The 27,834-nt window shown below is 37.2% G+C and overlaps 1 protein-coding gene across 1 annotated transcript in view; it reads left to right on the forward strand.

Moving 5' to 3' along the window:
* The window catches only part of ME1 (malic enzyme 1), a 190,461-nt gene that overhangs the window by 83,736 nt on the left and 78,891 nt on the right, over positions 1 to 27,834 (forward strand). Inside the window, exon 6 of the mRNA XM_058566694.1 lies at positions 2,798 to 2,901. Coding sequence (XP_058422677.1) covers positions 2,798 to 2,901 — 104 coding nt within the window. The remainder of the gene's footprint in view (positions 1 to 2,797; positions 2,902 to 27,834) is intronic.

Below are 27,834 nucleotides of genomic sequence, written 5' to 3' on the forward strand. Positions count from 1 at the left end.
TTTCGGGTAGGAGATCTGTGTTCATCATTTCTTGTAAGGCATGTCTAGTGACAATGAACTCCCTCAGCTCTTGTTTATCTGGGAAAGCTTTTATTTCTCCATCATATCTGAAGGATAATTTTGCTGGATAGAATCTTCTTGGCTACTAGTTTTTGTCTTTCAGTATTTTGAAGATATCATTCACTGTCTCCTAGCCTTTAAGGTTTCTACTGAGAAATCTGCTGAAAGCCTGTTGGGGGTTCCTTTGTAGGTTATTCTCTTCTGTCGTGCTGCCCTTAATATTTTTTCTTTGTCATTGACTTTTGAAAATTTTCATATTATAAGCCTTGGAGAAGGTCTTTTTGCATTGATCTAATTAGGAGTTCTATTAGCTTCATGTACTTGCATGTCCAGTTCCTTCCCCAGGTTTGGGAAGTTCTCAGCTATTATTTCTTTGAATAAGCTCTTTTCTTTCTCTTTCTCTTCTCCCTCTGGGCTACCTGTAATCTTTATGTTACTTTTCCTAATAGAGTCGGATATTTCTCGAAGAATTTCTTCATTTTTTTAAAACCTTAATTCTCTCCCCTCTACCTGAATCATTTCTATGTTTCTATCATTGAGTTCAGTAATTCTCTCCCTCATAAGGTCTGCTCTATTTTTTATGCTTTCTACATTATTTTTTATCTCATTAATTATGTTCTTCACCTCCAGAATTTCTGTTTGGTATTTTTTTAGAGCTTCAATCTCTTTGGTGAAGTGTTCCTTCTGTTCATTAATTTTATTCTTGAACTCATTGAACTGTCTTTCTGAGTTTTCTTGTAACTCATTGAGTTTCTTTAGGACTGCTATTTTGAATTCTCTGTCAGTTAGATTGTAAACTTCTGTGATTTCAGACTTGGTTTTTGGAGAGTTGGCTTTTACCTTCTGTTCCGCCATGTTACTGTAGTTCTTCATAGTGTTTGATGAATTCATCCTCTGCCAGCACATTTGTGGTTGTAATCACCTTCTCTTATTTGGGTATGGCTTTGGTTACTTTGGTTCTAGTCACCTGGGTCTTGTTTTCCTCCCCTGGCTCTCCATAGGCTCAGATGCTGTTGTCTTGTGCACCACCTATGTTGCTGTTCCCCAGTTGTCTGGGGGTACTGGTTGCACCGCTGCTGGGGGTGCTGGGTTCACAGGTGTTGCTGTTGCTGGTGGGGGTCTGGGGACCTGTATACAGCCCCCACTGCTGGTGGAGTTGGTGTTGTGAGTGCTGCCACTGGGGTCTGCTCCCACCCTGTTTGCTCACAGTTGTGTGGGTTGGGCTACTGTCTCTGCTGCTGCTCTACTGACTGTCATGGGGCAGGGCCACCACTGTGGTGCCACTGCTGCCTCTTGGGCATTCGTGCATGCATGCACGGGTCTGCCACCAGCCGCCACTGCCACCCTGCGGGTGTTTGTGGACACGTGGGGCCACCGCCTCTTGGGCTTTTGTGCGTGTGTGGGGCTGCCGCCAGCCACCACCACTGCCACCACTCTCCCGGGGGTGTTCACGAGCATGCAAGGCTGTCACCACCCCACCAGCATTCGGGTGCATAGGGCTGGGCCACCCTGGCCTCCACTCACAATCCTGCAGACCAATGCATGAGGATCTGTGTCCTGGATCCCTGCCACCAGGGTTGGCAAGGACGCTGCTCCCCTAGTTCCACCATTTCCTGGGGGTCCAGTCCATCCATCTTCAAATGTATACCTGCCTGGATCTCTTAGGCATCCTGTTGTGCTGTGTAGGGAATCCTCTGTTGGTCAGTGGATGTCTGTTTGGTTGTAATTTAGAGGAGAGAGACAAAGGGAACCTCTCACTCCGCCATGATGATGACATCTCTCCCTCTTAGTATTTTCCATGTACATGATCGCGTGTGTACAAATAAAAACAGTTTACTTCTTCCTCTTCAATCTGTATCCCCCTTTTTTCTTTTTCCTGCCTTATTGTAATGGCTAGGGTCCCAGTATAGTGCTGAATAGAAGAGGTGAGAATAGATATCCTTGTCTTGTTTCCAATTTTAGGAGAATAGTGTTCAATTTTTCACTATTAAGTATGTTGTTAGCTGTGGGTTTTTCACAGCCCTTTATTTAGTTGAAGACATTCCTTTCTATTCCTAGTTTACTGGGAGCTTTTGTTATAAATGGGTGCATTTTGCTGTATATAAATTTTACCTCATTTAAAAAACTGATTTAATAAAAAACAATAATATTATATATACTAAAACCTGACCAGAGTAACGTTGTCTCATATATATCAGTTTTAGAAAAGACGTAAACTGTGTAAAGTTTTAAAATGTTAAGAAAAACTTTAGTCAAGGCTAAAAAAATTATTTTTAACATCAGTCAACTATCATATTAAAGGTAAAATCAAAATGTTGGTTGAAGATTTTCCTTTCAGAAACAATATAAATCTGAGAATGTCTTTCCATTTCCTAAGCTAATATAATACTTCAAAACTCAATGTTATTTTTCTGTGTGATAAACTTTGTCTATAAAATCTGAATTGAGATTTTCTAATTAGCACCACTGAGAGATTTTAATTGCTTTTCTTTTCCCCAGAATAAGGCAGAATATTTTTAATGTTTAGAAATCACTTTCTTATTTGGTGTGTAAATACTGTACATATATTCTATATAATACTAAATAATAACTCTGTAGGTTAATTCTGAATCAGTATGGCAAGATTTTATTTCCATTTCTATCCTTATTATACAGATGAGGAAGCTGAGGCTCAGAAAGAGTAAATGACTTGCCTTTCGTTATTTCTATATCTATGGTAACTTTTTTTTTTTAATAGGAGTTACTTAAAGATCCATTGTACATTGGACTACGGCAGAGAAGAGTGAGAGGTGCTGAATATGATGAGTTTTTGGATGAATTCATGGAGGCGGTTTCTTCCAAGTACGTATAATCTTTATTTTATCTATATTTGAGTTATCTATATTTCAAAAATTTAAAGACAACCCAACATAATAACCTATAAAAATGTTAAAGTTTGGTGCAGTATGTTTAATAATTAGAAGTGTCTGAGTGAAATACACACACACACACACACACACACATCCATCTTTGTAACTATTAGTGGCCAAAAGATAACATCATGTGTCTATGCCAGAAAAGATTGTCTCTGTTGTTATCCCTGAAGACTTTTATGTTATAAGAATCTTTGGATCCTGTGGTTATTGGAATATGATTATGATGAATGATTATGGTGAATGAGGCAGTGGGCAGTAACTAAATTACCTGAGCAAGACTTTTTATGATTATTGGCAGTCTGTACTTTGTTTCTGGAGGCTGATAAAATCTGATCTTTGATCACCTTTTTGGGTGTATCTGACCCTTTTGTAGTAGGAGAAACAGAGGAAGAAGTGAGCATGAATTAGTACAATCTACAAGGGTCCAGAATGGAGCAGGAACCAGGACATCCAATCACAATCCATGAATCTCTGATTGAATCTACAGTATTTGATTAAAATGCAGTACTATATTTCACCTAGTCTAGGTAGCATTTAACTGTGGACCAAGTGCTACTGTAAAATTTTCCAGTTTTTTCCTTCAAAGAACAGACTTCTACCATAATTTAGTAATATATTCTGAGAGAATTTTTCACACTGACGGTCATCCCATTTGTTACTATACAGCCACAGAAACCATGTACTATTTAAAAAGGTATTTGTTTCCTTGGTTTTTCATAGAAATAAACTCATCACTAGAATCAACTAAAACTGGAGATGTACTTCTGGTTTCTTTTTATTATAAGGTTTAATTTTAAGAAGTTGTATCCCACAGCAGAAAGTGCTTTCATCAGCTTGCACAATATTTAGCATCTCCTATTTCCCAAGGTTTTAGTGCAGAATATATTTGCCAATTAGTTAAACGGACTACTTTTTTAAAACCCATGTCTGATTTATTTACTGTTATTATTTATTAATTTATTTAGTTAAACTGTACTTACTCATAGAAACAGTTGGGAAACTTACAGTTTAAGCTTAATATTGCATGGTACACTTAATTGCTAGTAGTTTTTCACATTTAATTTTAAATCCCTCACCCTGTAAATCTTATGTAAGGTTTTGAAATTATCTTTCTAGGTGGCAACGTTAATCAAGAGATTGTGTAGAGAATACTGTGAGGCTATACAGAAGAAAAGGAAAATGTAATTCTCAACATATTGGTTTTTATTGTCTATGTGTAAATAAAGTCTATCTTTATACAGACAACTTCAACATACTTACAAAGAAGCTGTTAAACAAATTATCGACATAGCATGTATGGCCTATATACTTAAATAATTCCATTTGAAATCAATGAAAACCCTTATGGAGAACATGGGATATGAGCTAATTTTGAATGTGCTGTGTCAATCTAGAATCAGGAAAACTTTTTTTTTTAATGTTGAATTGAGAGGTTATCTAAGATCTTTGATAAGGAAATAAGGATTGACAAGAGTCAACAATAATTTTAAATGCAGAGGTCACCTATAAATCAGGAGTTATACTTCTGGGTTCTCCCCAGAAAAAAAGCTCAAAGACCTTTCAAAAATACTTCCTAGCATGACACTGCATTGGGAAAAGTTTTCTACAAGTAGAACCTGGCACTACTCGATTAAATTGGGAAGTAATTCTGAAGATAAGCCCAAGATTATTTAAAAAGGAAATGTAACTTAAATTGAAGGAGCAAAATTACTGGGTTACCCAGGAGTCAGATTCTGAAATGGAAGTATTAAGGAGTGTGCATAGAAGCAACGCCTTTGGAAGGGAGGGGTCAGAAAGAGGAGAGGAAGAAGGGAGAAGTGGAGCTGCAAAGTGGTCCCAACGACAGCCTTGGATAGCTACACTGGGACCATCCCTGCGTGCTATTTAGATCCTTAAGGGAATACTAATTTCTGCCAGTCCCCCCGCACCCCCACCAATACTATGTTGTTGTTTTTATTTATTATCTTGTCAGGGTTGTGGTGGGGCAGTTTCAAATTCTTCCTCTTGGCTTTCTCCACAGTTTTAGCTCTTACCTCATAGGTCAAAGGCTTGATATGGGTGTTGTGGCACTAACCACATATGTCTATTCTTATTATATATTTTGGGACTGAGGAAATCACCACCAGGTGGGTCTGTGGTCCCAGTGGACCCATTATGAGCTAGACCTTGGCCAGGGCTCCATTTATTACCGGTCTCCATATGTCTCTAATGAGGAGGGATAACATATTGATGCTTCAGGTCTCCTGGTTTCACTGTCAACTCTGTGCTCTCAAAATGTTTGTATATTCCCTGTCTCCAGTGCACAGTTACCTCAGTAAAGGACCATAGGTCCCTTTAGAGAAGGATTGAGGGGATTATTACCTTGTATTCTTGCCATGGTGTTGCAGGGTCCTTCCCTCTGGAGACTAGGCCTCTTCTTCAGTTACTGGGTTCTGGGTCCAATAATTAGCTCAGGTTTGGAAACTGAGCAAGAGATTGTGACTTCACTGGGGCGGCTACCCTTGGCTTTGTGGTAATCCGTCTTTGACTTCTTTTAAATGTATGTATTCAAAAGAGTACATATTCAAAAGTAGTAGCCCTGTTAGCTATCTATTTTGCCTCTAGAGGTGCCTATTCTATTAATTATCTCAATAACTCTCTGTGGGTCAGCCCCCCACACACCCTAACCTTGCCACTCTTATGATAATTGTGCCCGCTTGGCTTCTGATCCTCACCTGGTTCTATCATCCCCATTGCTGTCAATGAGCCTAGTTCTATAACACACTGTCCTTCTGTCAGTTCTGGCATTCAGAAGAGAGCTGCCCCAAAGTACTTAGTAATGTAGATGTCTTCTCACTAGCATATTCCTTGTGGCTTTGTAAATGCTGTATTTTCTGGGCCTTCCTGTGGAACATAATCATCTGATGGGTTTTCAGGCCTTATGTGGCATGCACACTCCAGAATGCAGTAATCCCCTTGTAATCCGCTCTTCGTCATCTGCCACAGCATTTCTGGCATTTCAACCATATTTAGTATGAGCCATTACTTTGTCCATATTTCTAGGAACCATCCTAATAGCAAGTTTATACCATCTCCTAAGAGTCTTGCTGGGTGTAAATCCTGCATCTCAGGAGAGTGCTCTCAAATCCATAAACTCTCCCTTATCTAATCTTAATTTTCTGGCCCCATTGATCAAACACTGTCAGAATTTAATCTCACCTGTACTTTCCTGGCTAATATAAGTAGCTAGATCTCACGTTTCCTTTGTGGAATAGCCTCTTTCTTCCTTTATCAGGCCTAGTGTGTCCCAGACGGGTTCTATTGTGACATAACCCTAGTTATATAGGTCTAAGGGTCTGGAGAGGAGGGAAGAGTGGACAGATTGGGGTTAGGGAGCACATGTTGTCTTATGGGGGAGAAGCCTCTATACCATCTCCAAGAAAGAAGGGGCAGGCCACTTTTGTGGGTTCAGAAAGTTCTGGGGATTATGGAAATTCAAGATTTGGGGAGGCATCAAACCAGATGTCTCATTCCATGTGGCAGGATTCTATTCTTTTCCAACCAGGATCCTGATTTAGCACATCTGCCTTGCTTAGGAGTTTTGGCGTTTTTGACTACTTTGACGATTAATCCTTGTACCTGGTCATCAGCTTTCTCTGTCCAGGAGCTACAGGATCTGAGAGCATTTTTGTATCTACCAGGGAGGTCCTCTGGCTTTCACATTGGTGATTACTTGCCCTCAACTTTTCGTATTCTTTTCCCATTGTCCTTATGGTTGCTATTTCTCTCATATTTCTCAGACATCTGATACATCATTCCAGCTAAAGTGTTCCCTTCCACTAATATACCATCCCAGCCTATCTCTGGTGAGAGTTTTAACAGTTGGACTTGCCACCTTGTTCCGGGGGTCCATGGGTTCCATCTCCCACCAGTGATGGGGTCCTCGTTGCCAGTCAGGCAGCAAGTGATCCAGCTCCAAGCCCCATCTTATCACTTGCTTTCTTGGACCACTCCTGGTACTGTCACGGGTTAGATTACCTGGGAAGCAGATTCTGACGTGAACTTTAGTGTTCAAGAGGTTTACAAGAAGAGCCCTAGAGATCAGCCCATATGGACGGGGTACAGAGGAAGCAGGAATGGGCAGAGGGAGAAATTGAGCTGCAATGCAGGCACAATGACCCACCTTCCACCTACCCCATGGGGGACTCTGGAACTACAGTGGCTTTTCAGAGTTGTCCCCATTTGGGCTGAGATGGCCAACCCTTTGTATTCCTGCATCGATTAGTCATTGTGTGCGGGTCACCCTGAGAAAGAGCATGGCCAGTGGTGTAGTGCTCTCTGCGTCTGAGGCAATCCCCAGGGCAGCAGTGGGGATCTGAGTGCCGTATCACAGTGTTCAGCACAATGACATTTAGATAAAGATAAAAATTGAGCAGAAAAAGAGTTTCAAGGTTTGTAATTAAGGCCTGTTCTGGAATCTATAGGATGGACTCTATTTCTGATATTCTGTTATCAAGCTACACGACAGACAAATGCTAGCCTCTCCATCATATTTTTGGTTTGGAAAAAGGGCCATTGGCACAAATCATTCAGTTACCCCAGGCTACCTGTGCCCTAACAGGGGCTAGATTTCTCCAGTAAAATGTTGTGTCAAACTATCTTTTTTGTCTTTTCCATTGTTTTTATTCATTCATTCATTTGTTGAAAGCCAGGCACTGTGTTTGGTGCTGGGGATACAGGGATGAAAAGGCAAAAATAGTTCCTGTCTTTCATGCTTATTCTCTACTAGAGGAGATAGATAATAAACAAGGAAATAATCAAATGCAACAGTGAGATGTAAGAAATGCAATGAAGGAAACAAGAAATTGTTGACTGAGAATAGGAGTGAATTTATATAAATCAGATGAGTATTATAGACATAGTTATCTCTTTTATCAAGTCAGTTGCCAAAGTCACGATATGTTTTTAGTCACGACACTTTTGTTGAAAATTAATGTGAGCCCTTTGATTATAGTTAGGTGAATCATAGACAGTGGAAAAACTGAATTCAGAAAGAATTGATTAATTAGCCTGGATGTTAATTAGCATACCACAGGTCTGTGGCCCTAGTACTTATCTTTCCAACAATTTTATCAATTGGGCCTAGTAATTCTACATCTGAGAATATAGGTTAAGAAAATAATCCTAAATAAGGAATAAATTTTATGCCCAAACATGTCACTGAACATTTTTATTACAGGATTTTCTTCCCTTTGCTTCCAGAATAGCACACTGTCCATGGTTTCCACCTAGCTCACTGATTGCTCCTTGCACTTTCCTTGGCTTATTTCTTCTCATCTCCCTAACCTCTATACTTTAGAGTGCTCCAGGGCTTGGGACTTAAAACTTTCCTGTACTGTTTATCCCCACTCCTTGGTGACCCATCTAGTCATGCATCTTTATATTTGTGACTCCCAAATCTGTATCTCTAGCCTGTACCTCTTTGAACTCCAGAACCATAGTCTACCTCCTCTTTGACATTTCTGCTGAGATCTATGATAGACATAGCATATATAACATGTCCAAAATTGGATTCCTGATCTCCCACCCACCCCCAACCCTGCTCCTGCTGTGGTATTTCCCATGTTGGTAAATGAAAAGCTCATTCTTGGGCCCACCTGGTGGCGCAAGCGGTTAAGTGCGTGTGCTCCACTGCGGTAGCCCGGGGTTTCGCCGGTTCAGATCCCAGGCGTGCACTGACGCACTGCTTGGCAAGCCATGCTGTGGCAGCGTCCCATATAAAGTAGATGAAGATGGGCACGGATGTTAGCTCAGGGCCGATCTTCCTCACCAAAAAAAAAAAAAAGCTCATTGTTCCTGAGACTAAAAACCTTGGAGTTATCACTCTATACCCATATTACCTGAAAAACTGGTTAGCTTTAATTTCAAAATACATCCAGAATCTAACCATTTCTCATTGCCTGTATTATTTATTTATTCATTTATTCCTCAGGTAAACATTTTTTATTTTGGCTTAAATGCCACCTTCTCACACATGCATTCTTTGACTATCCTTTCAAACTTACACTCTTTACCTTATTTATTATTTTTTTATTATTGAGGTAACATTGGTTTATAACATTATATAAATTTCAGGGGTACATCATTATATTTCGATTTTGGTGGAGACTACATCATGTTCACCACCCAAAGACTAATTACCATCTGTCACTGTACATATGTTCTGTCACCCCTTTCTCCCTCCGCCCTTCCCCTTCCCCTCACCAATCTAAGCTCTGTATCTATTTGTTTGTTTGTTGTTGTTTTTATCTTCTACTTATGAGTGAAATCATACAGTATTCGACTTTCTCTCTCTGACGTATTTCACTTAGCATAATACCCTCAAGGTCCATCCATGTTGTTGCAAATGGCAAGGTTTCATCTTTTTTTAGAGCTGAGTAGCATTCCATTGTGTATATATACCACATCTTCTTTATCCATTCATCCCTTGATGGGCACTTAGGTTGTTTCTAAGTCTTGGCTATTGTTGAATAATGCTGCAATGAACATAGGGGTGCATACTTCTTTGTGCATTCATGTTTTCGTGTTCTCTGGATAAATATCCAGAAGTGGAATAGCTGGATCATATGGTAGTTCTATTCTCAATTTTTTGAGGAATCTGCGTACTGTTTTCCACAGTGGCTGCACCAGTTTACATTCCCACCAGCAGTGTATGAGAGTTGCCTTTTCTCCACATCCTCTCCAACATTTGTTATTTCTTGTTTTGTTAATTATAGCCATTCTGATGGGTGTGAGGTGATATCTCATTGTGCTTTTGATTTGTATTTCCCTAATAATTGTGATGTTGAACATATTTTCATGTGCCTGTTGGCCATCTGTACATATTCTTGGAGAAGTGTTTGTTCAGATCTTTTGCCTATTTATTAATTGGGTTTTTTTTTTTTTGTTTTTGTTGAGTTGTATGAGTTCTTTATATATTTTGGTTATTAACCTCTCATCAGATATACGGATTGCAAATATCTTCTCTCAATTGCTATGTTCTCTTTTCATTTGGTTGATGGTTTCCTTTGATGTGTAGAAGGTTTTTAGTTTGATGTAGTCCCATTTGTTTATTTTTTCTTTTGTTTCCCTTGCCTGGTGAGACATGGTATTCGAAAAGATACTGCTAAGACCAATGTTGAAGAGCATACTGTCTATGTTTTCTGCTGGAATTGTATGGTTTCAGGTCTTGCATTCAAGTCTTTAATCCATTTTGAGTTAATTTTTATGTATGGTGTAAGATAATGTTCTACTTTCATTCTTTTGCATATGGCTGTCCAGTTTTCCAATAAAACACCATTTACTGAAGAGACTTTCCTTTCTCCATTTTACATTCTTGGCTCCCTTGTTGAAAATTAGCTGTCCATAGATGGTGTGTATTCATTTCTGGGCTCATGATTCTGTCCCATTGATCTGTGTATCTGTTTCTATGCCAGTACCATGCTGTTTGTTTGTTTTTTTGTGAGGAAGATGAGCCCTGAGCTAACATCCATGCCAATCCTCCTCTTTTTGCTGAGGAAGACCGGCCCTGAGCTAACATCTATTGCCAATCCTCCTCCTTTTTTTGCCTTTTTTTCCCCAAAGCCCCAGTAGGTAGTTGTATGTCATAGTTGCACATCCTTCTAGTTGCTGTATGTGGGACGCCACCTCAGCATGGCCGGACAAGCGGTGCGTCTGTGCGCGCCCGGGATCCAAACCCGGGCCGCCAGTGGCAGAGCGTGCGCACTTAACCACTAAGCCACGGGGCCGGCCCCGACCATGCTGTTTTGATTACTAAAGATTTCTAGTATATTTTGAAATCAGGGAGTGAAACCTCCAGCTTTGTTCTTTTTTCTCAGGATTCCTCTGACTATTCAGGGTCTTTTCTTGTTCCATATAAATTTTAGGATTCTTTGTTCTTTTTCTATGAGAAATGTCATTGGGACTTTGCAGGGATTGTATTGAATCTGTAGATTGCTTTAGGAAGAATGGAAATTTTAACTATGTTAATTCTTCCAATCCGTGAGCATGGAATATCTTTCCATTTCTTTGTGTCTCCTTTGATTTCTTTCAACAATATTTTATAGTTTTCAATGTATAGATCTTACACCTCTTTGGTTATATTTATTCCTAGGTATTTTATTTTTTTTCTTGAGATTGTAAATGGGATTGTATTCTTAATTTCTCTTTCTGCTATTTCGTTGTTAGTGTATAGAAACACAAATGATTTTTCTATTTTAATTTTGTATCCTGCAACTTTACTGTATTCATTTATTATTTCTAATTGTTTTTTGGTGGCTTCTGTAGAGTTTTCTATATATAAAATCATGTCATCTGCAGATAGTGACAGTTTTACTTCTTTCTTTCCAATTTCGATCCCTTTTATTTCTTTTTCTTGCCTCATTGCTCTGGCTAGGACTTCCAATACTATGTTAAATAAGAGTGGTGAAAGTGAGAATCCTTGTCTGATTCCTGTTCTTAAAGGGATAGCTTTCAGTTTTTCACCATTAAGTATGATATAAGTTGTGGGTTTGTCATATATGGTCTTTATTATGTTGAGGTGCTTTCCATCTATACCCATTTTATTGAGAGTTTTCATCATCAATAGATGCTACATCTTGTTGAATGCTTTCTCTGCATCTTTTGAGATGATCATGTGATTTTTATTCCTCATTGTTAATGTGGTGTATGACATTGATTGATTTGTGGATGTTGAACCATCCCTGCATCCCCGAAATAAATACCACTTGATCATGGTGTATGATCTTTTTAATGTACTTCTGTATTTGATTTGCTAGTATTTTGTTGAGAATTTTTGCATCTGTGTTCATCAGTGATATTGGCCTGTAATTTTCTTTTTTGCATTGTTCTTGTCTGGTTTTGTTATCAGGGTAATGTTGGCTTGGTAGAATGAGTTAGGAAGCCTCCCCTCTTCTTCAATTTTTTGGAAGAGTTTGAGAAGGATAGGTATTAAATCTTCTTTGAAAGTTTGGTAGAATTCACTGGGGAAGCCATCTTGTCCTAGACTTTTGTTTTTGGGGAGATTTTTGATTACTATTTCCATTTCCTTACTGGTGATTGGTCTATTCAGATTCTCTATTTCTTCTTGATTCAGTTTTGGAAGGTTGTATGATTCTAAGAATTTGTCCATTCCTTCTATATTATCCAATTCGTTGGTATACAGCTTTTTGTGGTATTCTCTTATTATCTTTTGTATATCTGAGATGTCCATTGTAATTTCTCCTCTTTCATCTCTGATTTTATTTATTTGAGCCTTCTCTTCTTTTCTTGGTGAGTCTAACTAAAGGTTTGTCAGTTTTGTTTATCTTTTCAAAGAAAGAGCTCTTAGTTTCATTGATTTTTTTTCTCTTTTTTTTTAGTCTCTATTTCATTTATTTCCACTCTGATTTTTATTATTTCCTTCCTTCTACTGATTTTGGGTTTTGTTTGTTCTTCTTATTCTCGTTCCTTTAGGTACACTGTTAGACTGTTTATTTGAGATTTTTCTTGTTTATTGAGATGGGCCTGTATTGCTAGAAACTTCCCTCTTAGTACCGCTCTTGCTGTATCCCATGAATTTTGGCATGTTGTATTTTCATTTTCACTTGTTTCCAGGTGTTTTTTGATTTCTCCTTTGTTTTCTTCATTGACCCAGTAGTTGTTCAGTAGCATTTTGTTTGATCTCCACATATTTGTGGCTTTTCCAGTTTTCTTCTTGTAGTTGATTTCTGGTTTCATGCCATTGTGGTCAGAAAAGATTGTTGGTATTATTTCAGTCTTCTTAAATTTATTGAGACTTGTTTTGTGGCCTAATATGTGATCTATCCTGGAGTATGTTCCATGTGCATTTGAAAAGAATGTATATTCTGCAGTTTTGGGATGGAATGTTTATATATATCTACTAAGACCATCTGGTCTGTTGTGTCATTTAAGGACAGTGTTTCTTTATGGTCTTCTGTCTGGATGATCTATTCACTGATGTAAGTGGAGTGTTAAAGTCTTCTACTATTATTGTGATACTGTCTATTTCTCCTTTTATGTCTGTTAATAATTACTTTATATATTTAGGTACTCCTATATTGGATGCATAGATACTTACAATTGTTATGTTCTCTTGTTGGATTGTTCGCTTTATCATTAGGTAGTGCCCTTCTTTGTCTCTTGTTACAATTTGGTTTTTGTTTTAAAGTCTAGTTTGTCTGATATAAGTATTGCTAGCCCAGCTTTCTTTTCATTGCCATTTGCAGGGAGTATCTTTTTTCCATCTCTTCACTTTCAGTTTGTGAGTGTCTTTAGGTCTGAAGTGTGTCTCTTGTATGTAGCCTATAAATGGGTCTTGATTTTTTATCCATTCAGCCACTCTGTGTCTTTTGATTGGAGCATTTAGTCAGTCCATTGACATTTAAAGTAGCTCTTGCTAAGTATGTACTTGTTGCCATTTTGTTACTTTTTTTCTAGGTGTTTTAGTAGTTCTTCTCTGTACCTTTCTTCTTCTCTTGCTCTTTTCCCTTGTGATTTGATGGTTTTCTTTAGTATTATGTTTGGGTTCCTTTCCCTTAATTTTTTGTGTATTTATTATAGGTTTCTGTTTTGTGATTACCATGAGGTTCCTATATAATAACCTACTATGTAAATAGCAATCTATATTAAGTTGATGGTCTCTTAAGTTTGGCCTCTTACTAAAAGCCCTACACTTTACTCCCCTCCCCCCATATTTTATGTTTTTGATATCATATTTGACCTCTTTTTTTGTGTGTATATCCCTTAACCTCTTATCATGGGAATAGCTAATTTTAGTACTTTTGTCTTTTGACCTTAATATTAGCTCTATAGATATTTGATCTGCTACCTTTACTGTATATTTGCCTTTACCAGTGATTTTCTTTTCTTTGATTATTTTCTTATTCCTATTTGTGGTCTTTTCTTTCCTACTTAAATAAGTCCCTTTAACATTTCTTGTAAGACTGGTTTAGTGATGGTAAACTCCTTTAGTTTTTGCTTGCCTGTAAGACTCTTTATCTGTCCTTCCATTCAGAATGATAGCCTTGCCAGGTAGAGTTCTTGGCTGTAGGTTTTTTCCTCTCAGCACTTTGAATATATTATGCCACATCCTTCTAGCCTGTAAGATTTCTTCTGAGAAGTCAGCTGATAGCCTCATGGGGTTTCCTTTGTATGTAACTTGTTGCCTTTCTCTTGCAGCTTTTAAGATTCTCTCTTTATCTTTAATTCTAGACATTTTAATTATACTGTGTCTTGGCATGGGCCTCTTTGGGTTAATCTTTTTTGGTGCTCTCTGTGCTTCCTGTACCTGAAAGTCTGTTTCCTCCTTAGTTTAGGAAAGTTTTCAGCTATTATTTCTTCAGATAGGTTCTCTGCCCATTTGTCTCTTTCTTCTCCTTCCAGGACACCTATAATACAGATGTTAGTGCACCTGATGTTGTCTCAGAGGTCCCTTAGACTGTCCTCATTCTTCTTAATTCTTTTTTCTTTTTTCTGTTCAGCTTGGATGATTTCCTCTATTCTTTCATCCAGCTTGCTGATCCATTCTTCTGTCTCATCTTCTCTGCTATTGATTCCCTCTAGTGAATTTTTCATTTCCATTATTGTATTCTTCAGTTCTGATTGGTTCTTGTTGATATTTTCCAATTCTTTGTTGAAGTTCTCACTTTGTTCATCTTTTCTCCTCCCAAGATCAGTGAGCATCCTTATGAGTATTAGTTTGTACTCTTTATCAGGTAGATTGTTTATCTCTGTTTTGTTTAGTTCTTTTTCTGAAGATTTGTCCTGTTCCCTTATTTGGAACATATTCCTTTGTCTCCTCATTTTGCCTACTTCTCTGTGCTAATATCTATGTATTAGGTAGGTCAGCTACATTTCCCAATCTTGGACGTATGGCCTTACGTAAGAGATGCCTTATGGGGCCCAGCAATGTGCTTCCCTCTTGTCACCAGTTCCAAATGTTCCAAGAGCGCCTCCTGGGTGGGCTACGTGTGTCCTTCTGTTGTGGCGGAGTTGCTCTTGCTGTGGGTGCAGGGGTAGGCTAGGCTGGCTTCCAGGCTGGCTCATTGTAAGGCTCAGCTGCGTGTGGCTGTTACAGTCACTTTAGTCACTTTATTGGGTGGAGTGAGGCCCAGCACAGCTGGCTTTAAGGTCTAATAGCACACACCTGCTACTGTTTTGCTGTTAAGTGAGTCAGGCCGCCAGTGTGGCTGGTTGCTAGGCTTGGGGCCTCACAGTTGGTCTAGGCCTCTGGCCTACAAGGGTGTTGTCAGCTCTCTCAGGAGTGTTGCTGTGTTGGGCCGGCCCCAGGCGTGGTAGCACACAATCCTTTCAGGTGTTGGAAGGTGGGGCAGATCTCCAGTGTGGCTGTTTGAGAAGGCCAGTGGCACAAGTCAGTTGCAACTGGTAAGCCCCACCACCTGTGGGCCAACACTGCCCTGCACCACAGTCCTACCCTGCGTGCCTGCCCCACCAAGGCAGACCCACTCACCCAGCTGCAGAGGTTCAACACACCCCACCAACGCAGGCCCACCCTTCATGTACACCCTGCCCCACTGAGGTGGACCCATTCGCCCACTGCAGAGGTCCCACACATCATTGCCTGTATTATTACTTCCCTCATCCGAATCTCTTTTCCCTGATTGTTGTAATAATCTCCTAACTAGTTTTACTGCTTCCTCCCTTCTTGCCCTTTAGTCTGTTCTCAACACAGAAGCTAAAATGATTTTAGTTATGTAATTTCTTTGCTCAAAACCCTAGAAAGGCTTATTTCATTCAGAATCAAAACAAGTCTTTGCAATAGCATAAAAGGCCCTGAGCCATCTGATTCCCTGTTACCTTTCTCGCCTTCCCTCCCACTGGTTTTCCCCCTTGCCCACTTAGTTCTCAACACACTGACCTGTTTGCTGTATTATTAATTCAAGCCAGACATGCTAATGCCTTGAGGCTATCATTTCTTCTACTTAGAATCTACCCCCTCCCTCCCTCTGCCTCATTTTCCACATGGCCAACTCCCTCACCTCCTTTAAAATCTCCTCAAATATACCTTTCTCAATGAGGCCTTCCTTGACCAACCTATTTTAAATTTTACCCCTAACTCATTTTTCTTCTTCTGTGCATTTATCAGTATCTGACATATTTATGTTTAATGATTTATGTTCTGTCTACATCCTGATACTGTAAGTTCCATGAGAGCAGGGCGTTTTCTCTTTCCTTCATGGCCAAATCCCTGGCTTCTAAAATATTATCTAGCATGTGATAAGTACTCAGTAAATATTTGTTAGACGGATGATTGAATTTGATTTGTTTTGTTTATATAGCTTAAAATGAAAGATATGAATGGAAGAACTCTGGTATTTTAAAGAATTCCTTCTTTTCATGTGATTTAATTTCAGGAAATATTAAAGCTTTTATAATCCTTGCATGCTGACAAGTATAAATTAAAATCACCACATGTATGCATACCTTGAATATTTGTGTTTGTTTTTGTGGTTCTACTTCTTTAGTAGCCCTTGTTTTCCAGAATCAGTTGCCCCTGAAAGTTAATAACAAAAGTAGTGACAGCTTCAGCTTTGCTGCCTAAAATTCTCTATATCAGAATTTCATTGATGATTATTAACTAAACAAGAAAAAAAAGACTGTACCTCAAGTGAGATTTAAAAAGCTAGTATTAAATTTTTTAATGAAAGAAATAAAAACTCTTCAGCAAGGACTATATATTTTTTATTTTTTCCTTATTTACTTTAAATGGTTAAAATTAAAAGTCACTTGGAAGCACTAGGAATGGCCACAAAGATGATTATTCCAATATTTAGACAACTTCTCTCAACCTTAGCTCCCATCACAAATTTTATTATAATCTGTCACATAACATTTGAGAAAAGTAATCTTGTTCTGAAACCGTACCATCTGCCATATGCTGCAAGGTGTGGTGATGGTCTTTTCATAAAAGGATGCTGTCTTCACTGACTCAGTATTGAACTGAAGCCTTGACTGTGTGCCTCAGACAGACCAGACTATTCAGAGAAGCTAATTTGGTCAAAGTTCTTGAAGGTCACATATCATATTTCAAAGGAATAGGATATATAGCCCCTGCATTATCATGACCAGCTTTACTAAATGTATGATCATTAATATCCTCTCATTCTAAAGAAGTCATCGGATATGTAAGTTTATGTGCTCTCACCCAAACACAGAGTTGCAGTTAAATAGTTTCTCCACCATTCTGCACTAAATCTTTGCCCTCCTGATAGGGAAGGGGCTTTTTTACTGCCCTGTTATTCTTTTTTCTGCCATTTCTGGTGCAGTTAATTTCATGGCTGACTGTCTGTGCTGCCTTCTTCCACCTGTTCCAATCATTGCCTTTTATGCCTGATCCTTTTTTTAGATAAATGGATATATTTGTAACTTAGACGATTTTATCTGTAAATCTTTGAGGCCCTTTGGATTCCACCTGTCACTTTGATCAGCATAATTTACTTTGGTTTTCATAAGAAATTTAATGAAAACATATGACTCTATGAGACACCACCTTGCTATTCTTCCCTGTAGTCCAAAGGTGATGTAAACCATTTGAAAAAAAATCAAATGGAAAGAATGTCTGTCAATATGAGAAAAATCAGCAACCATGTTACTAAGGAACATGATTCAAATCAGATTTATGACTCAGAACTTTTTTCCATTTTCCCATCCAAGGAAAGATCAGATTCACAATTTAACTATAGCCATATTTTTCTTAAAATGCCAACTATTTCTATTTGTATCTTTCTCTCCACTTCTTTTAAAGTGAATGAAAAGATAGGTCATGTAAGAATTAGAAATCTATAAGTATGCATTATGTGTATGTATGTATGAATATATATACAGTATATTCCCTGGAATACTTAAGGTGAATATATACTTCAGTCTTTCAGTGTTAGTTTTGCATCTTTGCCCGTATCCTGGCTCAACCTTGGAGGAACCAATTTGACTTGGAGGAACAAGTCAAATTTACTGTCTCTTTCCGAACATGGTTTACAACTCTTTTCTTTTAGAGGCTTCCTTTGCCTAATCCTATTTTATTCTAATCATTAATTCTAATTGCATTAATTCCAGCATTCCTTTAATATGAGTGTAAATGTTTTACACTGGTTTTATTCTATTTGTATAAGTCTTATGAATGTATTATTCCATTGTGCCCTATTTTCCTTACTGGAATGTGAATTATGTCAGAAAAATAACTTTATTATCAAAAGATTACTTTTTTTCTGACTATCCCACATTATACTGTACCACATAGTGGGTATGAAAAAACTACCATTGAAATATTACTTTAGCATTGAATCTAACCTTCATGAAACTACAGTGACATATATCTAAAGAAAAGGTGGTTTTCTAACGTAAACTAGAGAAACACACAATATCCCAAATAAAGTGGTTCTGCCTGTAGTAAGCTAAAGATTTGAGTTTTAATTACATAGATACATTTATGTTTTAGATTTTAAATTTTCTCTAAAGAAGAAAAGTATTTTAATACATTTGTATTGCATCCATTATTACCTATCTTTTTCTCTTTGAATCAACAAACAATGAGATCTATATAGAGGAATCCCTTAATATTTTATCTGTTTATTAAAGCTAAATTATTGTATCTATTAAAGATAATCATTATGGTTTGACAGTAATGTGTAAACTATGCTTCTTCTCTGTATCTCTCTTCTTTGTCTATTCTCTTGACTTTGATTTAGCAAAGTGAAGCCCAGTTTCTTAAAAGCTTGTGTTTCTTATTGTTTTCCATCTATATTACCATATGTAATAAATTAGAAAATAAGAATGAATATATCTGCTAATTGGTAATATTAAAAAAGGAGGCTCAGTGTAGATTTCCTCAGCTGTACTCATAGATTAATCTAAAAAAAAGCAAAAAACACTATCAGTAGCAATACCTTGTGGGTTAAAATAAGGTCCTTTGTTGTTGTCTTCTTTTCTTGCCCTCCTTGGTTTGCATGTATTATAAAGAAAGGTAAAGCAGGTATGTGCATATGAAAGCGGTTTAGTTTTTATTTTTAAAGACTATCTGTATAGCTGGTTTAGTGAGGAAATAGTATAACAGTATTTGAACGAGGTACACATAATTTCATTATTAGAGATTTAAGATGCTGAAAGGAAAAGGATAATTAAGGAAGCAAAGATAGAAAGTTGGTTGGGGTAAGGTCAGAAATTAAGGGGACTTATTTTGTTCTCTAGGAGATGTGAAATCTAATTTGCAGTGAATAGCATATCTTGACCTAACCTTACTGCTGATGGCATGGTCAGTACCTTTCAGTTAGTAAAAGCAGAGTCCTTATAACGGCCCCTCGTGACCTCCCTGATGCACTTGCTGCAGCCCCACTCTCTACACTGCCTTTGCTGTCACTGAACTCTCAAGGCATGTTCTGAACTCAGACTGTTTGCTTTTGCTCTTCCCTCTGTCTGAAATCTTCTTCTCCCAGAAATCTGTTTGGTTAATGACCTAATCTTTTTCACTATTTGTTCAAATCTTACCTTCTTCTGAGACTTATCCTGATTACCCCATGTGATACTGAAATCTACTCAACTTCTCTCCACCCCTGGCTCTCCTGATACTCTTGCTTTGCTCTACTTTTTCTTATCATATAGTTTTATATAATTTATTACATTTATTGTTTATTGTATGTCTCACCCACTAGAATGTATGCTTCCCAAGGACAGGGATCTAGTTTGTTCATTTTATGAACAAATTCCTGTATCAATGCCCAGCACAGAAAAGATATACAATAAATATTTATTGAACTGAATTGAACTACTCAAAGGGAGGCCACACAAGAGACTGTGAGTGGATTGGCACCAATCTTTCACCATTACTAGAAAATTAAATTTTAAACATCCCTTACTTTTGGTGAGTTACTAGCATCATTTTCCCATGGAGAGGAGAGCCATAGGATGTGGTGAGTGACGAATACCTGATTTTCTCAGGTCTCACCAACAGATTATCCCTTGGGAGCCTAGAGATAAGTACTGAAGTTGGGATGTTACCATACTACATTTAAACATGGTATGGTAATAATCCAACTACATTTAATGCAAGCTGGTAGCAAATATTTTTTGAGCTGATAAATTTTAAAGTTCTATTATTTAAAGCTGTAACAAAATTTGTGTAAAATTTGCCGTAATCAAGACATAAGAACAAAATAATAATTTATATTGCCAAGATGATCACATTCTGGCTAACTCAATTTTCCATCATTTGGCTGTTATTTTTATTTCATGAACTGTAAAGCGAGCCAGAATTAACACATGCCATGATTTTGACTTAACCATGATATACTGATTAATTCTTTAGACTGTTTTTCTTTGTGGCATCCACAGATGGTGACGCATTTTTTTTTTCACATCTTCAGTCAGAATAATACCACATCCTACAGCATACATGGTAAAGACTGCCACGTTTGTGAATAGAAAACAAAATAAGCAATTGTAAAATGTATTGGTAACCAATATGGTTAAACTGGGATGTATAGGAATTTGAGTGGAAAAAAAGCTCATCCTGAGCACATGTTGGAGGGGTGTCGCCTGGGACAGGTCCGCAGTCCCTCTCTTCAGAGGCCTTGTAGGATACATTTCTTACTTCTGTGAGTTCACCATGGTTTGGGATCTGCCTCTCAGCTCTGGAAGTTTAGAGACCTGATCTGCTAGCCTACAAAGCCCATGCCTCAGGGACATGTGATAAGTAAAACCTGGGCTTTGAAATCAACCCTTGGCTCCGTCAACTACCACATTCACAGTAGTAGTTGGGAAAGTTGCTTACCTTCCCTAAGACTTAGTTTTCTCTCTTGAAAAATGTGAAAAATAATAACAGTACCTACTTCATAGGGTTGTTGTGATGATTGAGATAAAACATTAAAAACAAAATTACTTTCATTAAGTGCTATAAATAGTAATTGTAATTTTTTTCCACCCAGGAAGGATGATTAGGACTAATAATTTAGTTAAAAGTTATAGGCTGGCAAATTTGGTTTAATATTAGATGGAATATTTGATAGTTGGAATTGTCCAAAAATAAAATAATGTATGTAAAAGTACTTACCACAATGTTTGCACATAAAAATCAGTAGTTGTTATTCTTGGTTGTTTTTGTTGTTAATATTATTTGTGACCTCTCTGTCACTGTGTGTGCATGGGCACATGCGCTTAAGTATATAGATTTCCACCTTAAGTGGGAGGATAGTTTAGAATTAAACATTCTCTAAAGCATTCCAACTTTAGGATTCTATGAAAGTACTAAAGAACGTATTTTGTTTTAACATTCAGGTCTGCTCTGGATTATAAAATTCAGTGATTCAGTGATAATTGTGGTCATTATGAGTCAGTTGAAAATGTCTGATCATCACATCATATAATTATACTAGACCCAGAGGAATAAACTTCTCATTCATTGTTTTAAACTATTTTGTTTCGCATAAACTTTAGCTTTCCCTTGCTCCCAAAGTTTAGTTCATCGGGACAGTTGGCAGGGTGATTAATTTAAGAGAAAAATAATTTCACAAAAAGTTTTTTTTGCCTTGCATTGTATTCCCTATGCAACATATTAATTGTACAGTCAGCTTCGAGGCACGTTCGTGATCAAAAGTACTTCCACAATAAAAAATGATACAAAGATACTAAAAACTATTGAACTAATTTTGCAAAGATTAGAAATGAGACTTGGGCCTATGTAAGCCTTTTATGCCAATCAACTAGATCAGTTCTTGACTTTCTCTTTTTAAAACATCTATATCAGTACCATCTGATTATATCCCAAAGCAGAGATTAAAATAATGTTTTCTGGGGCCGGCCTGGTAGTGTAATGGTTAAGTTTGTGCACTCTGCTTCGGCAGCCTGGGGTTCGCAGGTTCAGATCCAGGGTGTGAACGTACACACCTCTTAGCAAGCCATGCTGTGGCAGGCGTCCCACATATAAAGTAGAGGAAGATGGGCATGGATATTAACCCAGGGCCAATCTTCCTCAGCAAAAAGAGGAGGATTGGCAACAAATGTTAGCTCAGGGCTAATCTTACTCACCAAAAAAAATATAATAATAATAATTTCTTCTTCTTGAGTAACTTCTATGACACCCCCTCCCCCCAATGATTTCATGTGCATTTTTCTCAAGAACAGATTGATTACTAAATCCATCCAGACAGTTCCTCTGGCATGTCCTTGATCCATGCCCTGACTTTGTTTCCATAACCATAACCCAACTTCCCTAGATGTTGACCACGTTATGTCTTTGTCACTATACAGAAACCTTCAGTAACTTCGAGTTGCCTTTTGTGTCATTGTAATAAGTTTTCATGAACTTATCTTTACCCCTTTGTTAACTGTTTTCACCTTCTACATTTAAATCCCTTTTTATATGGTCTGTGCACTTTGCCTTCCTCTCTTGCCACTCTCCACCGCTCCAGGTATCCTTTGTATCATTTTTAAAGAACTAGTTTTAGTTGCCTGTACATGTCACTGTTCTATCACACCTCTGTCTTTTTACATACTTCTTTCCACTTTTTTGCTTATTTAATTTTTGCTTATCTTTCATAAGTCAGCTGAAATATCTAGATTATCCCAGTCTAGATTTAAGAAGCTTCCTATATGGTTCCTTAGCATGGATACACTCTAATAGCATGTATCACACTGACTTGTAATCACATTTATTCATCTGAGTTAGCACTAAGTCTTGGAGATACTAGAGGTCAAGGAGCAGGTCTTTTTTCTTTTCCTGTATAACATCTATCGTAATACATAAGAGGTGCTCAGCAAACAGTTGTTGAAGGAGGGCTGAGGTAAAATCTTAGAGTCCTGGGATGTCAGAGATGTTGTAACTGAAGACTGTGTATAACCTTAAGGGAATATATATTGGATGATTACTTGAAATTAATTCTGAATTCCATAAATAAGTAGTTTTTCTACTCCCTATGGCTTTACAGTGTAAGACTAACAATTCTTCGTAAATGAGCAAAACATGCACAGAGTGGTTGTATATTTGTTCAATGTTTTTGGAAAAGCTTTAATATTATATATGTATTTTAAGAGTAAAAAGATTTTTCGTATAGGAGGTAAATTTTAGTCTTCTATATGTCCCATACTTAATGTATGATTTAATCAGCAAGTATTTATGTTGTTTTTTGTTTACAAATAGTTAAGGATATAAACAACTAATAATTCTAACCTTTTTGAGTTTTATTCATTAAACTCTGGAGTATGTCTACATTTGAATGACTCCAGACCTATAGTCTCTGCCCAGTGGAATTTACAACCATTGTAAATTTCATGTGTGTATAGAGAGTAAAGAGATGCTACAAGTAAATGCAAGAGAAGAATTAAAATGTTTAGTTCATTTTAGAGGTGTTCATGATAAAAGTGACCCTGGAGAATTTGTATGGTAGAGATGTTATTTGGAAATAGGAATTAGGCAAAAGAGAGATTGAGGATATACTGTGAAACAACTGATCCAGAAGCAGATACAGGATCACATCCACCTCCCCCTCTCCCATTTCACCCCCTTGCCCCATCCCACATATATACATGGTTGATTTACTAGGTAAAATTCATTTCTGTTCAGTTTATTTTAGAAAACATTTCTTGTCCAGGTTAGAATGCTAGGCACGGAATCTTCAGTTTCAGTGAAATATACCTAAATAAAATTCTGTCCATAAGAAATTGTTATTGTGTGAGTCCATTCATATGAAGTATCTAAAGTAGTCAAAATCATAGGAACAGAAAACAGAAAGGTGCCAAGCACTGGGGGGAGGAGAGAGGAGAAATTTGTTTACAGGGTATAGAGTTTCAGTTTTACAAGATTAAAAATTTTCTAGAGATCTTTGCACAACACCGTAAATATACTTAACGTTATTAAACTGTGCACTTAAAAATGGTTAAGATGGTAAATTTAATGTTATGTTCTTTTTACCACAGTAAAAAAAAGAAATTGTTAGTAAAGTTTTTATAGATGAAAAGTTCAGTAAAATATTTTTAAAGATTAGTAAAATATCATTTAATGTTAGAGACTACAATATTTTACTATTTTTATTATTGAATGAAATATATAATCCATGTAAAGTGCTTGGAATAGTAAGTGCTCAATAATGTTGTAACTGAATACAGTAACTTTCACCTTTGAATGCAATTTGCTGTTAATTCATTTTAAACTGCTTTTATTGACAGGATACTGGCACTATAACTCAAAATGATCTAATATATTTCACAAGGGCTGTTTATAGACACAGAGAGAACACCTTGAGGCCATAAGGAAACTTTTAATATAAATATACATTTTTTCAGGAATATTTTATGCTTTGGCCTAAATTTCTCTGGAATAGCTACCTTGCTCCTCTGTTTATCACTTGTTTGTATTTTTCTCCTAAATATTGTAAAATACAAAAGAATTTACTTTTAAGTACACCTTTTACACAGTACTGAGCACTCATAAATAATAGGTATTAAAAGGCATATTTTCTTCTAACTTACAAATTATCAGAAAGTGACTTGATTTGAATGCATTGTTTTGTCGATATTTAAAAATAATTCTTTAAATACAAGATCGAATAGTTGATATACATTCAAATCTGTGGATTTGAATCTTCAAAAAAATTAAAAAATTATTTTTCCTGTTGCCATCAAGAGACAACACATATTAAAAGTTAAGGAAGCATAATAGCTTCTTATTTTGGTTACGGCACACCAGAAAAACCACCAGATGATTTCCATCAACATTAATAACAGTAACAACAACCCCAACAGCACCTGGGACATTTTTGAGGTATGTACCAGGCTCTGTTCTAAGTGCTTTCACATTCTTTTAATCCTCAAAATAGCCCTATGAGATTTTTTGGGTTATTTATCCCCATTTTTCAGATGAGAAAACAGAGGCACAGAGAGATTAAGTAAATTTTCACAGCTATCCAACTAGAAAGTGACGGGGTTGAAATTCAAATCCAGACAGTCTGGCTGCGGAGCCCGTGCTCTTAGTCATGGCATTGCATCCCTCTCTGATTTAAAGGAATGCTATCCAGATATGTCACGTGCAAAGAACGTGGCATCTGCAGTGCATTCTGAGTTCAGACATCTTATAAATGCAGCTTTTGGTATAATGGTAAAAATAGAAATGACAATAACTGTAAGCTTTTGGCTGAATTTTAAACGTGTAGCTGTGAAGATAAGCAGTACCCTAACAACTGTGAAAAAGCAATTGTGGAAAACTAGGTGACTGAGTTGAAAACAATGCATTTTCCTCTTTCCTTAAACATTGTAGCTTCCCTAAACAAACAAAACAGTTTAATGATATTTTGTGGTATTTGAGTTATAAACAAAAAGAAAATGTATGTGAATTCAATAGAAGTTTCATTCAGTGGGTGTTCCAGATCTTGCTATTTCGTGTCCACTTCAGGTCCACGCCACCTCAGGGTCCTTGCCCTTGCTGTTCTCCTAAACTCACATGCCTCGCTTTCCCTTCCCTTCCCTTCTTCACGTCTTTACTCACTTGTCACCTTCTCAGTGAAGCCTTCCCTGCATCCTTCTGTTTTAAGTTGCACCCCTCACGCTGGCTGACTTTCCCTATCTCCCTTCTCTGCTGTATTTTTCTCTATGCTGCTTATTACCCTATAGCATGTTTTACTTCTTCTTATGTATTATTTATCTCCCACAAATGCAATCTAAACTTCACGAGGGCAGGGATTTCTGTCTATTTGGTTCACTGCTATATCCCCAGGGCCTGACTCCTAAATAAATATTTATTGAATGCATTCAATTTATATCTGGTTTCAAAATAGTCCATATTAAGATTTAGCTGATAGTTAACTAGAGTTAAATCTTTCATGCTTTTGCAACAAAAACAAATGCAACAATTTTTTTAAATTTTATTAGGTCATAATAGTTTATAGCATTGTGAAATTTCAGTTGTACGTTATTATTTGTCAGTCATCATACAAATGTGCTCCTTCCCCTTTGTGCCCACCCTCCAACCCACTTCCCCTCTGGTAACCACTAATTAGTTCTCTTTGTCCTTGTGTTAGTTTATCTTCCACAAATGAGTGAAATCATATGGTGTTTGCCTTTCTCTGTCTGGCTTATCTCACTTAACATAATACCCTCAAGTTCCATCCAGTATTGTTGTAAATGGGACGATTTTGTCTTTTTTTTATGGCTGAGTAGTATTCCATTGTGTATATATATGCCACATCTTCTTTATCCATTCATCAGTCGAGGGGCACTTGGGTTGCTTCCACATCTTGGCTATTGTGAATAATGCTGCAATGAACATAGGGGCAAATGCAACAATTTGAAAGAACAAAACAGAAAAAAACAATTTACTTGGTTTTGAACAGTCTCTGATTCATAAGTTTTTAATAACTGTTAAATATATATTATACTCTAGCGGTTAAAGTTGTTGTGTTAGTTTTATAATATATTGTACTCCCATGTTAAGAAAAGATAAAGCAAGAATATACTGCACAATTATGCATATTAAATTGTAAACACACAATAAATTTTTTTTTTTTCTGAGGAAGATCAGCCCTGAGCTAACATCCATGCTAATCCTCCTCTTTTTGCTGAGGAAGACCGGCTCTGAGCTAACATCTATTGCCAATCCTCCTCCTATTTTTTCCCCAAAGCCCCAGTAGATAGTTGTATGTCATAGTTGCACATCCTTCTAGTTGCTGTATGTGGGACACGGCCTCAGCATGGCCAGAGAAGCAGTGAGTCGGTGCGTGCCTGGGATCCGAACCCGGGCCGCCAGTAGCAGAGCGCGCGCACTTAACCACTAAGCCATGGGGCCAGCCCCACAATAGATTTTTTCTGAAATTATATTCTGCTTTACAAGAAGATTTCATCCAGCTAAAGCAGTAGAAGTCATCACATTTCTTTTGCCTTTTGTTCCTATATTGAATCTTAATTTAGGTTGATATTCTTATCACCTTGTTAAGAATTCGTGTTATTTTTGTAAAAACTTAAAAAGAATTGAAGTCATATTTTATTTTTCTTTAGAATCATCTCCTTATTTTAATATGCATTGACTGCCATTAAATGTTGATTTACAACTATGTATTATTATTCAATGAGGAAGAAAATCATTGAATGTCTGGAATTTTAAATGCTGGAAGGCCAGCCTAGAGAGATAAAAAATATTCCCAGACAACTTTTTGAATAGAAAGATCACCATTTTAATTTTTTTTTAATTTTCCTTTTTCTTTTTTTATTGTGGTAACATTGGTTTATAACATTATATAAATGTCAGGTGTATATAATTATATTTTAATTTCTGTCTAGATTACATCATGTTCACCACCCAAAGACTAATTACAATCCATCACTATACACATGTGCCTTATCACCCCTTTCACCCTCTTCCCTCCACCCTTTCCCTCTGGTAGCCACCAATCCAATCTCTGTCTCTATGTGTTTGTTTGTTGTTGTTTTTATCTTCTATTTATGAGTGAGATTGTATTGTATTTGACTTTCTCCTTCTTACTTAATTCACTTAGCATAATACCCTCAAGGTCCATCCATGTTGTCACAAATGGCCAGATTTCATCCTTTTTTATGGCTGAATAGTATCCCATTGTGTATATATACTACATCTTCTTTATCCATTCATCCCTTGAATGGCACCTAGGTTGCCTCCAAGTCTTGGCTATTGTGAATAATGCTGCAATGAACATAAGGGTGCATTTACATATTGGTGTTTTCAGGTTCTTTGGATGAATACTCAGCAGTGGAATAGCTGGATCGTATGGTAGTTCTATCCTTAATTTTCTGAGGAATCTCCATACTGTTTTCCATAGCGGCTGCACCAGTTTGCACTCCTACCAGCAGGTTATGAGAGTTCCGTTCTCTC

The sequence above is a fragment of the Diceros bicornis genome, chromosome 23, assembly GCF_020826845.1.
Source record: "Diceros bicornis minor isolate mBicDic1 chromosome 23, mDicBic1.mat.cur, whole genome shotgun sequence".
Taxonomy (NCBI): Eukaryota; Metazoa; Chordata; class Mammalia; order Perissodactyla; family Rhinocerotidae; genus Diceros; species Diceros bicornis.